Below are 14,076 nucleotides of genomic sequence, written 5' to 3' on the forward strand. Positions count from 1 at the left end.
AGGAACCATATGTTTACAATGGGTCCTCTCCTATATGCTAATTCAGTGATTCTTTAGTAAGTTAGCTGCTGGCAGAAAAGACTGGGAAGGCAGAAACCAGAGCCATCGCTGCCTGCAGAATTCTTCTTCTAGCTCCCTGTGCACTGTCCTTCAGTTGGCAGAAGGAGTTGGCGAGCACCACTTCTCATCTTCTGCTTCCTCCTCTGCAGTCAGAATTACGTGGGCCCCATTTGTGAGAGTTTTAAAATGTATATTACTCTGGAGCCCAACAAATAGTTAATCTTGCCCTGTTTTTCCTCTGAATTTACCAGAGAAGCATTAGCCTATTCACATTAAGGAGCCATTTATAACTGTGAAATAACTCATACTGAGCAAGGATTTACTTTCCTCAGGTTACCATGGTTGTCAAAGTTCCAGGTAACTAGAAAAGGTTGAACTGAAAAGATGTGAAATCATCTTCCATTTAAACTATTTGTCTTTGAATCTGAGGCTTTTTTTTTGTAGTTATTCTATTAACTGTAATTAATGACAATGTTGACTGACTGAGCTTCTTTTGGTTTTAACAGTGTATCTCCCAGCCCACGGATTTACCAGATCCCTCTGTACAGGTATGTAAGGAACATTATAGTATGTTTACATCAGTGTTTCCCAACATGTGTTGGGATACGTGAGACACCCACAGGGCAACCAAGAAAAAGAAAACTGATCATTTTTGCTCACTCCCCCCTTTTGGGCATCCTTCAGTGGTGGCAGTTCAATTTGGAGCAGATGCAGAAGCTACACAGGACACGTGCAGGTGTGTTCTATTGGTGCAACGTGCAGCATGCCTCTGTAACATCTGTGCAGTGATCTATTTCTGACCCTCCACTGCTGTAAAACTGCATCTTTCTCTTGCCTCCTCTGAACCCCGGAGCTGTAAGAGTTGAGTCAGGAGACCCCATTTTATTATGGCTGCAGCCTTGCTCCTTGGCCTGTCACTGCCCAAGTAGAGCTTTATGCTGATCACTGCCCCTGGCCATGCAGTTGGATCAGGAGACCCAGTCACATTGTGGAAGTCCAGAAATTGCAGCCTCAGCACTGGGTAAGGAAAAAAACCTTCATTTTGGGGTTGGGATGAGTGGATACAGCAAGAGAAATGTGATAGTGGTGGGGTACAGAGGGGAGATTTGGGGGTAGCAAGAGGAGAAGGTGCAGGATGGGAAAAGAGGGGATTGGGTATGATTTGTAGAAAGGGGCAGGAAGGGAGAGAGAGCAAAGTAAGGTGATTCATGAAGGAAGTTTGGGAAACAAGAGAACACACGATGGAGTAGAGAGGAAGGAGTTTGGGGGGGGGGGGGGTGAAGGAAGGTGTCAGTTGAATGGAGCTGTCAAGCTTCTTTAAGGGTGGGAGTTGATATCCTGGGGCTGCTAAGTCCTTCTTCCTGTATTTTGGGAGGGGGATCCTCTCACCCTCAGAGAAACAGCAAGAGGGGCATGGTGGCCCTAATCTATAAGGTCCCCCTGAGAGGTAATATGATGGAACTGTTGAGCGCCTCGTGTTATTGCTCTACTACAACAAATCATTTCTATAGCTCTGGGGTTGAGAAGTGATTTGCCAAGCTCTTCTTGCTGTTTCTCTGGTGTTAGAAGGTTGGGTCTGCTGAGCCCTTCATCCTGTTTCTCCAGGGTTGGAAACCTCCCACACTCAGAAAAATCAGCAAGAGGGGCTTGTTAGATGAATGCATAAACCAGAGACTGGGGCTGACATGATTACAAAAATGATCAGTCAACAAAGATAGTAAAAGTAGGGTTACCATATTTGCCGTAAGAAAAAAGAGGACACAAAATATCACCTGCCCTGCCCCTGTCACACCCCACCCCACCCCGCCCCCTGTCACTTTGACACCCCTCCAGAAAGCAAAATTCCCTCTCTCTCTCCCCATGTATATCCCCTCCCCAATTTTCCAGTCTCCCTCCACCCACATGACTCCAGGACCATTCACTATGCCTCCCCTCCCCTCCTGTACCTTATTGTAGTGCCCTGGTGGTCTAGTGACCTCTTCAGGGTAGGAAAGAGCATGATTTGTTATATTTCATGCTCATGTCTAACACCAGATATAGACCTGTCTTGCTCCTGGTGCTTATTCAAAATGGCTGCCAAGAGTTCAGGTAGTGACCTTGCAAGACTTCTGCAGAAGCCTCGTGAGGCTGCTGCATGAATTCTCGGCAGCCATTTTAAAGGGGTTCCGGGAGCAAGACAGGTCTGCAGCCACACTGGACAGGAAAGAGGGGGCTCATTCCTGCCCCAAAGAGGCCACTAGACTACCAGGGCACGAAAATAGGGAGAAGGAGGGGAGGGGAGGATAGGACACTCCCCCGAGGCCTGCCTGCCCACCACCATCAGCCTGCCCGTTGGTCCGCAAACCCGGACAAATGGGCAGGCTGGCAAAACCTGCCTGGATGCCCCGCAGTGTCCTCAAAAAGAGGACATGTCTGGGTAAAACCGGACATATGGTAACCCTATAGAATATGTCAGTTTTTGTAATGTACATCTGCCAGAGCTAGTGTTAGACATAAGCATGAAATATAACAAATCATGCTAACTGTGCTAACTTTCAAATGTTCTAAACACATAATGCTAAAAGAAGTAACAGGCCACACTTTGAATTAAGTGTCTGTGGTTGCATTCCTTGTGTGATCTGAAGACAGTTTGCACTTCTGTGCCATTGCTATGTGTTATTTATTTTTAGTTTTTCATGTACATAGATGCCTTGGTTAACTGGGACCTATCTATTAAAAAAACAATTAAGTTCTTAACAAAAGTGGAGAAGCTGTCCATAGTGACCAATCAAGTTTCATCTGTTATTCTCTGGGAAAATGTAACAAGGAATCTGTTTGGTCACTATGGGCAAGTTCTCTACTTTTGTGGAGAGCTTTCTTTTCTCTTATCTTGTCTGTAAGCCTCATTGTTCATTTTTACTCAGTTTGTAAGAACAACACAAGCAGCCAGACAGTTTATATGGGATTGAAATATAACAGATCATATGAACTGTGTCTTGTTCTGTATGCCATTTCCAATGACTTGTATTTGTTATGTATGTTGCCAGGTAAATTAACTGTATAACAATAAAATGTCCATTTCAAAATCTCTGCTGATTGGAGGTTGGGCATACTCAGTTGAAATTTTGTTTGACTTCGAGGGTTCTTGGCTTGAAGAAGTTATGTTGCTATATAGGACTAGAGAAGCACCTGTAAGTAACAGACCTAATCTCAGCACAGCACCTCACTGATGGAAGTTAGCTGTTTTCCCATATTACAACATGTTTCTTATTCTGCTTGGGGTGAAAAACAGCATCAAAAACTGTGTCTGTATACATTATTAAACAAGGAACAGCTATGTTTGAGAAATCATGATTGATAGTATAAACTAAAAGCTGTAAAAAAATATTCTGTACCTATGGCACTCTTTGAGTTTTTCTTTATCAGAAATGCCTTAAATATAAAGTAAGCCTAGGGTTCCCAACTGGATTCAGATTCACCCGACAGGGTTGATCCAGTCCTGGGCTTACAACAATGCATGCAGGGACTTGTAGCCTGGCTTTTCTTAGGCAATCCAATGGGGAATCAGAACCACAGTTCCCTGCATGCAATGGGGTAAGGTCAGGACTGGATCAACCCTGTTGGGTGAATCTGAATTTAGTTGGCAACCCTAAATAGGTCTTATAAAAAGCTTTTATCTAGCTCAAGTTCTCTATTAAATGCCATAAAACTCTTTTATTTCTTGTTTTGTGTTTGCTTCCAATAGTGGTTGCATTGGTGGAGAGAATTTAGAATACATGGACAATCCCAGTGCAAATTTTGTTCCAGTCACCATCCTTCGAACGCCACAACCTCGACCTACTACTCAGTATGATATCTTTAGTATCCGCTGTCATAAAATAGATGTTAGTGATTTTAAGTTTGTGATAAAGAATTCATCATTGGTGGAGGGGCAGCTGCATTCCTACTGCACTATAGGGGTCTTTTATTAAGCAGCAGTAAGCCCAATGCGGGCTTACTACTCGCTAAACTGAAGTACTACCTGGCTACTGCTGCAGCCAAGGGGTAGTTCCCACCCCCAGTGTGCGCCATTTCCGGTGCTACAAAAATATTTTTGTAGCGCCAGTGTTTACCCTGCAGTAATTGGGCAGTTCGCTGCCCATTTACCACCAGGTTAGCATGGTGCTCCCCCCAAGTGCTCCCCCCAAAATGGCTGTGTGGCAAGTGCTTCACTTGCCACATGGCCATTTCTTTAAAAACAAACTAGCCTTTAACCTGCTGCAGTAAAAGGGTCCTCAGCACGCATCAAAAACACCTTTTGCCACAGCTTAGTAAAAGGACTCCTGTGAGAGCAGTGTGGAAATACTGATGCGACATAGCTCAATACAAGGAGCAAGGTCTGTGGTAACAACAGGGGCGGTAGGGGGGAGTGTTGTGGAGAAGAGTTGAGGAGACGATAAACACATGGAGCAGAGAGGTATGGAAGGGGAGAAACAATAGAAAGGGAAGAGAGAACAGAGATGGTGTTGGAGTTGCACATGGAAGTGGTAAAAGTACAGAGTACAATAGGGAAGAAGGAATGGGAGTAAAGCTGAGGCATGGAGGAAATAGGCGCATGCACCAAGGAGGGACTCAAGGGAGGAGGAGGAGGAGAGGAAAAGGGAACCACTAGGCAATTCTCTTGGCCTCTTCCACTAGACTCTGCTTCCTTAGTATGGAATGTTGGAAGGATCAGGGGGTTGCACCAAGAGCTCCCCCAACACGATGTATTCCCTCCCCTTCCTCCTTGCTTTGAAGAGACAGAGCACTCCTCAGCAATACATCACAAGAGTCACCGCTCTTGTGGCTATGTTCAGGAAAGCAAGTTTGCTGTTCCTGCCCCTTCAAACATATTGCTTGTGCAATTACATCAATATGCCTATGCACCCGCCTCCATAGTTGCATTCTAACTTCAGAACAATGTTTAAAGTTCTAAAACAAAAAAATAATGAAACATATAGAATGCTTCCAAGATTTATCTTTAGTAAAGGTTTGCAAATGAAAGAAGGATAATTTTGAAAGCTATTTGTCTGGGTAAATAAATATTTTGCTGGGAAAAAATGACCTATTTAATAATGCCTGTGCTTGGTACAGATAAATGTACACACAAATTCCATAGCACACATGCATTTAGGGCTAGATTTAGTAAAAGGTGCTACCATGCTACTACACACTAACATGTATTAACATATTATTTACTGCAGGTCCCGTTTTATGCATTGGGACCTATTTACTAATAACACACTTTAATAGCATTAGCATTTGCTAATGTAGTAATTCATATTACTAACTCTAGCCCTTAGTCATGGAAAAAAGAGGTGTTCCAGTAAGCGTGTTTTTGTAAAGAAGGAAAATGGAATACATATATTACATTTTCAGCTGTATGTTCAGCATTTTGTCTCTTCCTTATTGTCTGCACAAATTGCATGTGCAAAATATATACAGGAGGTTGTTTTAGAAGTATCTACATAGAAACATAGAGAACTAGTGACAGGTACACACACAGATTGGCTACATATGCAAATAGCAATTTTGGAAAGCTGCTTTTCAACATGGAGATCCACACCATGCAGACATTTTTTGACTCCCTGTCACGTTTTCAAAAGCAGGAACTAGGTTTGTGAGCCCTTGGGCCACTGCCGAGGAGCGGCAGTGGCAGGCAAAACCACCCCACACCGGAGACTAGGCAGAACAGGACTGGAACCCCAGACTGGAGTTGCAGCTGAGGCAAACAAGCAGGAATAAGCAGAGCAGGCACACTGAAACTTCACCTGCACTTGGCCGCCTTTCACCAGGAGTTGAGCCCCTGACTGCAGGTGGCCGGCAGGACTTACTGGGCAAGGCAGGACTGGATACCCACTAGGCCCTTGATGGCGAACCTATGACACACGTGTCAGCACTGACACGCTTAGCCATTTTCGATGACATGCGGCCGCATGCGGCCGCATACAGAGAATCAGCGCCATTCCCAGGCTTGCTGACACCCGGGGTGGATCGCCAATGCGACCTCCCCCCCCCCCCAGCGAAATCACACCCCCCTCCGGCGAAATCACCCCCCCCCCGGTGCATGTTTACCTGCCGGGGGGGGGGGTGCCGTGTGCGCTCCTATTGGCTCCCTCCGAGTCCTCCACTTGTTCCCTCCCTGCTGCTCCCTCTGCCCCAGCTCCTGCACAGCCATTAGGGGATCTTTGACCTCACTTCCGGCCGGCGGAGCAGAGAGCAGCGGAATGCCGTGGGGGACGCATCTCTGGGGGCCCTGTGATCGCCATTACCAGCAACCACATAACCACAGCAACCATCATCCAATCTACTGTTCTGGGGTGTCGTGGATTTCTAATTGACCATCATTACTGAGATAGGTGAGGGGGAGGCTGGGAGAGGCGAGGGCATGTGCTATGGGTGCCGTTTCCCGCCATTAGAAATAGCGGAAGCCATCTTAATTTACATAAGGTGGTCAGTTAGGCTAGTTAACCCCTAATTGCCTGCAGGGCTAACAGGCTATCTATAATTCTATCTTCTGTCACTGCCCCCCTGATGGAGAACCCAAAAAATAAAAAAACAAGGTTAAGTAAAGGAATTGGTAGTAGCAGTAGCCGACCCTTTCAAGAGACATGGACTGAGATGTATGGCATTATAGAAAAAAATGGCAGATCATTTTGCGTTCTATGTACTGAAACGGTAGTAAGCAGAACGTGGAATATAAATAGACATTTTGAAACTAATCATTCCCAGCTCTTGAAAAAAAGTGAGGATGAAAGGAAGGAATACATTTCCAGGCAGCTACACTTTTATAAGAGCCAATCTAATTCCATCCTTAAATTTGTAAACGGTTCTACAAATTTAACATCTGCAAGTTTGAGCATTGCTCACTCCATAGCTCAGCATGGAAAAGCACTCAGTGAGGGAGAATTTATTAAAGAAACTCTCCTAAGATGTGCACCAGTTCTATTTCACGATATGTAGAATAAAGATGCAATTATTAAGAGAATATCTGAGTTACCACTCAGTAGAAATATCATAAAAGACCGAATAATGAGACTGAACACAAACGTACAACATCAATTAAAGAGAGACATAAGTAATTGTAAATATTTTTCGATCTCTCTTGATGAAACTACTGATGTCACATCACATGCTCAGTTGGCCATTATTGGTCGATATTCTGATGGTCTCACAATGAGAGAAGAGTTGATAAAGTTAGTATCAGTGCCAACAAGTACATCAGGAAGCGAAATATGTAAGGTTGTTATACAAACATTCCGTGACCTAAGCATTGATATCTCTAAAGTTGTGTCAGTGACGACAGATGGGGCACCAAACATGGTAGGGAAAAAAGTCAGATTTGTCAAATTGTTTACGGAAGCTATTGGACATCCGATTGTGCCTTTTCATTGTATTATCCATCAGGAGGCTTTATGTGCCAAGGCAGGATTCACCGACTTAAATGACTTAATGTCAGTTGTTACAAAAATAGTTAATTTAATAGCTGCTCGCCCCCTTCACAAGCGAGAATTTTCTGCACTTTTACTGGAGGTTGATTCCACCTACAGTGGACTGCTGATGTACAATAATGTAAGATGGCTGAGCCGAGGCAAAGTTCTTGAGCGCTTTGTGGAGTGCTTTGAAGAAATTAAGGTATTTCTTGAGGATAAGGATCTGGGAAACTTTCCTCAGCTCAATGATGATAAGTGGGTCAACACCCTGATGTTTTTTTACAGATCTCTCTGTTCATATTAATGAACTGAACTTAAAGTTACAAGGTTTTGGCAAAAGTATTGACGTTATGTTTGGATACATAAAAGCTTTTGAAAGTAAACTTAAAATTTTCAAGCAAGATGTAGAAACTAAAACTTATAAGTATTTTCCTCGAGTAACAAAGTATTTTGAGAAGGCCAGTGCAGCTATACAAAATGAAATGGAACCCTTGCATATAAAGTACCAGCATGTTTTAGACTCGTTACTTGACCAGTTCAGTGATAGATTTAATCAATTTAGAAGCCTAGAACAGACCATGAAAATAATTAAGTATCCTGATGTAGTAGTCTACAGTAGTTTGGAATTAAATGGTTTCCAATGGATGCAAATTGATGATTTGGAGATGCAACTTGTAGAATTTCAAGACAGCATCTGGGCTCAGGTGTTTGTCGACTTGAGGTCAAAGCTTGAGAATCTGGAAAGGTGCCGCTTGGAGAATCAAGAGGAGTGCCACTACGAACAGGAAATTTGCAGTGCCTGTAACCGATTACCAGACACTTTTAGCACCCTGAAAAATATAGCAATGGCTTTACTCACAATTTTTCCCTCTATGTACTTTTGTGAAACCTTATTCTCAGCGTTAAATAATATCAAAACCTACAAAAGAAACAGATTGACAGATGAAGATAGTAGTGCTTGCTTGGGCTTGAAGTGTACAAAATATCAACCTTCAATTGAAGATTTAGCCAATGAAATTCAGCAACAAAAAAGTCACTAATAGGCAGGTTACTTAAAGAATTCCCCCTCCCCCTCACTTATTTTAGTTCACGGCACCCCACACAAGTTAAATAATATCAAGACCAACAAAAGAAACCGACTGACAGATGAACAAAGAAGTCACTAAGCAGGTAAGTTAAATAATTAGTTTTTGGTTTATTAAATACAGTTATATATTACAATTATACAGTTTTGTTATTTAAACTATAAATATTGTGAAATTAAGGTTTTTTTCTCGAAGTGACACACCACCCAAGTTATGCTCGGTTTTTTGGTGAATTTTGACACACCAAGATCAAAAGGCTGCCCATCACTGCACTAGGCTGAACCAGGACTGAGGGTCAGAGGGGAAAGGAACATACAGGGGCAGCAAGGCAAGGAAGGGAAAGCTAAAGGGCAGGACTGAAAGCTGCAAGCAGCCACTAAAACAGGGAACAAAACACTGATAACACGACACAGAGCAGCCACAAAGACACAAACAGACAAAGACTAAACACAAAACTATAACCCAGAGACAGGACTAGCAAACAAACAACAACCTAATCTAAACTACACACAGCCTAACTAGAAACAAGCAAGAATCTCAGGCAAGAACTTAAACAGAAGTGCAACAAGCACCAACATACCAGGGCCTAAGGCGATGCAATGGCAGAGAATTTCCAACTGACTAAAGCCCCGCAGCAGCTGAGGCTTAGCTGCAGCAATCACCAGGCAACTACGGGTGCTGTGTAGGTTCAATCCAAGCAAGCAAGTCTGGCAGCCTGGAAGATCCGGACCGGACTGGGCTGAAATCTGTAACAGGTGACAATAACCAGACAGTCCATTGCAGCCACCAGGTCTGGCCACCAGGAGGCGAGAGGAAGGAGAGCACGAAACATGGGCACAACCGTGACACTCCCTTTTTTCTTTTTATTTAAAATATTTTTTATTGATGCACTAAGCCATGAAAAAATCCTCCAAACCAAACATAATAATCAATGTAAGAGTAAGCCCCTCAAGAAGCATCAATAGTACAATTGTATATAAATTAGCTTTCCTCCTGTCACGACTATGGCCGTGACTACCCTCATACTTACCCTGTTTCAGGGAGTCAGTGGCTGTGCTGGCTTCTGCTGGTCTCTGTGTCTGTCTCTGTCTTAGTTTCTCTCTGGCTCTGTGTGCTGATTGCCCTACTGAATCTCACCTGTGTGGGCTTTGCCTCTTCCAAGATGGCTGCCGCCTCTTCGTCTCTGCCAGTATCCAAGATGGCTCCCGCTGTTACTTTCTATGGGATGCCTGCTCTGAGTGTCAAGCCTCTGTTTGGTTGCAAGGCGATTGCTGCACCTGTGGCTCTGGTCTGGATGGGCTTTATTAGTCACCTGAAGACTACAGTCCTGGCCTTTGCATTGCCATTCCCTCCGCAGTGCCTTAGGTCCCGAGGTTAGTGTGCTGTTAGCACCGTTTTGCTTTCCTTGTTATTTGTTCTATGGGTCTCCTACCCTTCTGTGGGTTTTCAGCCCTTCTGTATGTATTTGTTCTATGGGTCTCCTACCCTTCTGTGGGTTTTCAGCCCTTCTGTATTTATTTGTTCTGTGGGTCTCCTACCCTTCTGTGGGTGTTCAGCCCTTCTGTGTTTATCGCTTGTGGGTTTCCAGCCCTTCTGTGTTTATCGCTTGTGGGTTTCCAGCCCTTCTGTGTTTATAGCTCTGTAGGGTTTTAGCCCTTCTGTGTTTATCGCTTGTGGGTTTCCAGCCCTTCTGTGTGTATAGCTCTGTAGGGTTTCAGCCCTTCTGTGTTTTTTGCTCTATGGGTTTCCTACCCTTCTGTGTCTAGCTCTGATAGCTCTCTGTGTTTGTTCCTAGTGTTAGATTAGCCAGCTTAGCTCCGTCTGGTTTGTAGCCTGTGCCTAGCTCTGCTAGTTCTCTGTGTTTGTTTCCAGTGTATGACTTGTTAGCTTGGGCACAGCTTTGTGGTTAGCTGGTGTATAGCTTTACTAAGTCTCCTGAGTTTGTTCTGTGTATGTTTCCAGTGCATGACTTGTTAGCTTGGGCACAGCTTGTTGTTAGCTGGTTTATAGCTGTTCTAGTCTCCTGAGTTTTGCTCTGTGTATGTACCTGTGTATGACTGGTTGCCTAGGTATAGCGTTCCTATTAGCCTGGGTACAGTCTACTAGTCATTGTGTTGATTCCTGCTGACTGCCAGAACCCGGACAGTTCCTGCTTGTCTGCCTTGCCTTCGCCTAGGTGCCAGGGGGCACCCCTGGACCTTCCTTCCTGTTGTTCCTGTAAGTCCTACCGGCTGCCAGAACCTGAGGGCTCAACCCGAGGGGGAGGCAGTCAAGTGTAGGTGAAGCTTAGGTCCAGGGTGTTCCAGTTCCGTTCCAGTGTGTTCCAGTCCAGCGGGTTTCACTCCGGTATGTTCCTGTCCAGTGGGGCCACTCCGGTGTGTCCAGTCCAGCGGGCCCCACTCCAGGGCGCACCTGTCCGGTGCGTTCCAGTTCCGAGTGTTCCAGTGTAGAAATCCAGTCCGGAGTTCCGGTCCAGTTTTGTCTCCTCTCTACCTGGAGGGTGATTTTGCCTTAAAGGACTCACAAACCCCGCGCTCCCGGGGAAGAAGCCTGAAGGTATGCAAAGGACTTCGAGAGCGCGTCCCGCATGGGCGGGCACGCGACACCTCCCCAAACCCCAATCCCCTGTCCACCCCCCCATCCCCCTATATCAAGTAACAGATCTTCTACATTTCTAAAACCATGCAGGAATTTTAATGGGGGGGGGGGGCAGGTTGGGGCACCACCAAAATAGTGACATGTATTCACCATTTTACATGTGTATTTAAAAATTTTTTTACATCAACATTTACACCTGTCCCAAGGCACATACAAGAGCTAGCTTCAATGGGCAGATGAAAGGTCCACTGAACCCCAACCTCCCAAATTCTTCCAAAAGCACAATGTCATCCCTCTATCCCGATCCACTCTGCTGATAATGCTAACCTTTTGGCCCCCTGATATATGTAGCCTTCCCTAACTTCCCCTACCCTCCGACAGCAGTCCTAGTCTTCCCTCACCCTTCTGGCCCCTCTGGCTCTTTAGTGGGGACAAGGGTGATAATCAGTGACTCCTGCTCTGTCTGGTGTCTGGGTTCAAATTGGTACCTCTGACCCCTAGTTGTAGTCCTGTGGTACTACTGCTAGAGGTCAAGCTGCTAAATTTGGGAGCTTGACCCCTAGGGGGTAGTATCACAAGACTATCACTAGGGCCAGAGGTACCATTTTGAACCCAGGCACTAGACATAGCAGGAAGAATCAAGATTTCCTATTGCTCCCCAATAGAGCACCAGGAAAAGCCCTTAGTAAGAGCCAGAGGGGGTCTCTAGGTGGGCAGGGGGAGGCTAGGCACGCGATCAGGGGGTCCATGGAGGGGGGAAGGCTGTAGATATGTCAGAGACAGCAGGTAGCTTGGGATAGGGGATTGACTTGTGCACATTTGGGGGGGGGGCAGGCTCCCGTGGTCACCCGTAGCTATGCCACTGACACACACACACTTCCCAGCCTGACCCCAATGCTTTCTCCCTACCCTGTTCCCAGCAGTCTCTGAATCCCTCCTTGTATTAAAATTGTTAGGAAAGAGGGTATTCTCTGACGACAAGCAGGCTGCTTGTTGTCACATGTGGGTTGGTGTCCATGGCGGCCCAGGAACTGAGATTTTTCTAGTAAAAATCCACAAAGCTTTGCGACAGCTACCAGAGTGCGGGACAGACGCACTGCACATGCGCGGCCATCTTCCCACCTGCGCGCATCCGTTCCCGCCTCAGTTTTTCTTTTTCCGCGGTGGAGAGTGGCTGTGTGTCGGTCTCTCTCCCTCAGGCCCAAGGAAAGACTTAGGCGTTCTTCGCGTTTTTCTTAGCGCTTTCTTTTTGTTTTACTTTGCCTTTTTTGTCTTTTCTTTTTTCCAGTTAAAAAAAAAACCTCTTTTATCTTAGTTTTTCTCCCTGTTAAGTTTCCTTTCGCTTCCATTGCGGCCTTCTTGGGCGGCACGAACGCGGTACTCCTTTTTGTGCCCTCGGTTGGCACAATCGAGCCTTTTGATTTCGCCGCCGTGATTTTTCTGCTGATGTCATTGAAGCCTCCCAGCGGCTTCAAGAAGTGTGCTTGGTGCCAGCAGTCGATCTCGGGCACTGACCCGCACTCCTGGTACATCCAGTGTCTTGGGCCCAACCATTGCCCAGACGCTTGCAAGTTGTGTCAGAGTTTGGAAAAACGGACACAGGTGTCGAGAAGAGCTCTTCAGGACCGCCTTTTTGGAGCTCCGACTGATTCCTCGACGTCGACTTCGGTACCAAGGTCAGCGTCGTCAATATCGGCACCGGGGATGGCATCGACATAGGGAGCGCAGGTAATAGCTGTCTGGACATCACCACTAGCTGGGAGTAGCGAGCCTTTGAGTGAGTCTCCACCTGTCTCGAAGGCTCCCGCTGGGCAGGCCCACCTCTCGAGGAGGCGTATGGATTCCACGTGCTCCTTGTCGGTACCGAGGAGTACCGGTGACGTGCTCCTTCGAGACACGGTACTGGGAGCTCTGGGGCATTGATGCCAGGAGGAGTGCTCACCCTCCATACAGGTGTCGGTGCGTTGATCTTCGGACAGCCCGGTCCCACCTCCCAGGCCTCCACAGATTCTGACATCAACTTCTGTACCGGCCCCACAGCCTTCCTCGACAGTGACTCTGGAGGATAGCATCCGAGCCATTCTTCTAGGCCTTCTGGAAGGGATACTGCATCAGTCTGCCTCGGTACCGGGGGTGCTTGCGCCCTAGGTGCCATAGATGGAAGCGGCAGCTGGCTCTGTGCCTGTGGTGAGGTCCCCGACGCCAGTACTGCTTGCGGCATCGGCCTCGGCTGCCACCCAGGTCAACTCCCCGTCAACATCGTTGGAGGAAGCTTCATCGCCACCGGCATGGGAGTCGACTTCTCGGCATCGCCATCGGGGACAGTTCCTCGGCGTCGAGACGGGCCCGGTTTCGGACTGCAGTTCGAGAACTCTTGTCCGATACCGAGGAGGATGCCTCCTGGGATGAAGGGGAAGATCCCAGATATTTCTCTTCCAAGGAGTCTTGTGGTCTTCCTTCTGATCCCACTCCTTCACCTGAGAGGAAGCTTTCTCCACTGGGAAATGTCTGTGGGCATTCCCTTCCCTATGGTAACTGAGGATGAGCCCAGGACTGAGATGCTCGAGGTCCTTGACTATCCTTCGCCACCTAAGGAGTCGTCCACTGATCCTTTGCATAATGTCCTTAAGGAGACATTGCTTAGGAACTGGATGAAACCATTAACTAATCCCACCATCCCCCAAAAAGCTGAGTCCCAATATCGGATTCACGGAGAACCTGAGTTGATGAGGACGCAGTTACCTCATGACTCTATGGTTGTGGATTCCGCTCTCAAGAGAGCCAGGAGTTCTAGGGATTTTACCTCGGCGCCCCGGGACAAGAATCTAGAACCCTGGACTCTTTTGGGAGGAAGGCCTACCAGTCCTCTATGCTTGTGTCCAAAATTCAGTCTTCATATGCGG

The 14,076-nt window shown here is 46.4% G+C and overlaps 1 protein-coding gene across 2 annotated transcripts in view; it reads left to right on the forward strand.

The window, feature by feature from the left end:
• Positions 1 to 14,076, forward strand: part of SPATA48 (spermatogenesis associated 48) — a 270,129-nt gene that overhangs the window by 190,705 nt on the left and 65,348 nt on the right. For both annotated transcript variants that reach the window (XM_030209509.1, XM_030209519.1), the window contains exons 6-7: positions 567 to 608; positions 3,785 to 3,886. In XM_030209509.1, coding sequence (XP_030065369.1) covers positions 567 to 608; positions 3,785 to 3,886 — 144 coding nt within the window. The remainder of the gene's footprint in view (positions 1 to 566; positions 609 to 3,784; positions 3,887 to 14,076) is intronic.

This window comes from Microcaecilia unicolor, chromosome 1 (genome assembly GCF_901765095.1).
Source record: "Microcaecilia unicolor chromosome 1, aMicUni1.1, whole genome shotgun sequence".
NCBI classification, from domain to species: Eukaryota; Metazoa; Chordata; class Amphibia; order Gymnophiona; family Siphonopidae; genus Microcaecilia; species Microcaecilia unicolor.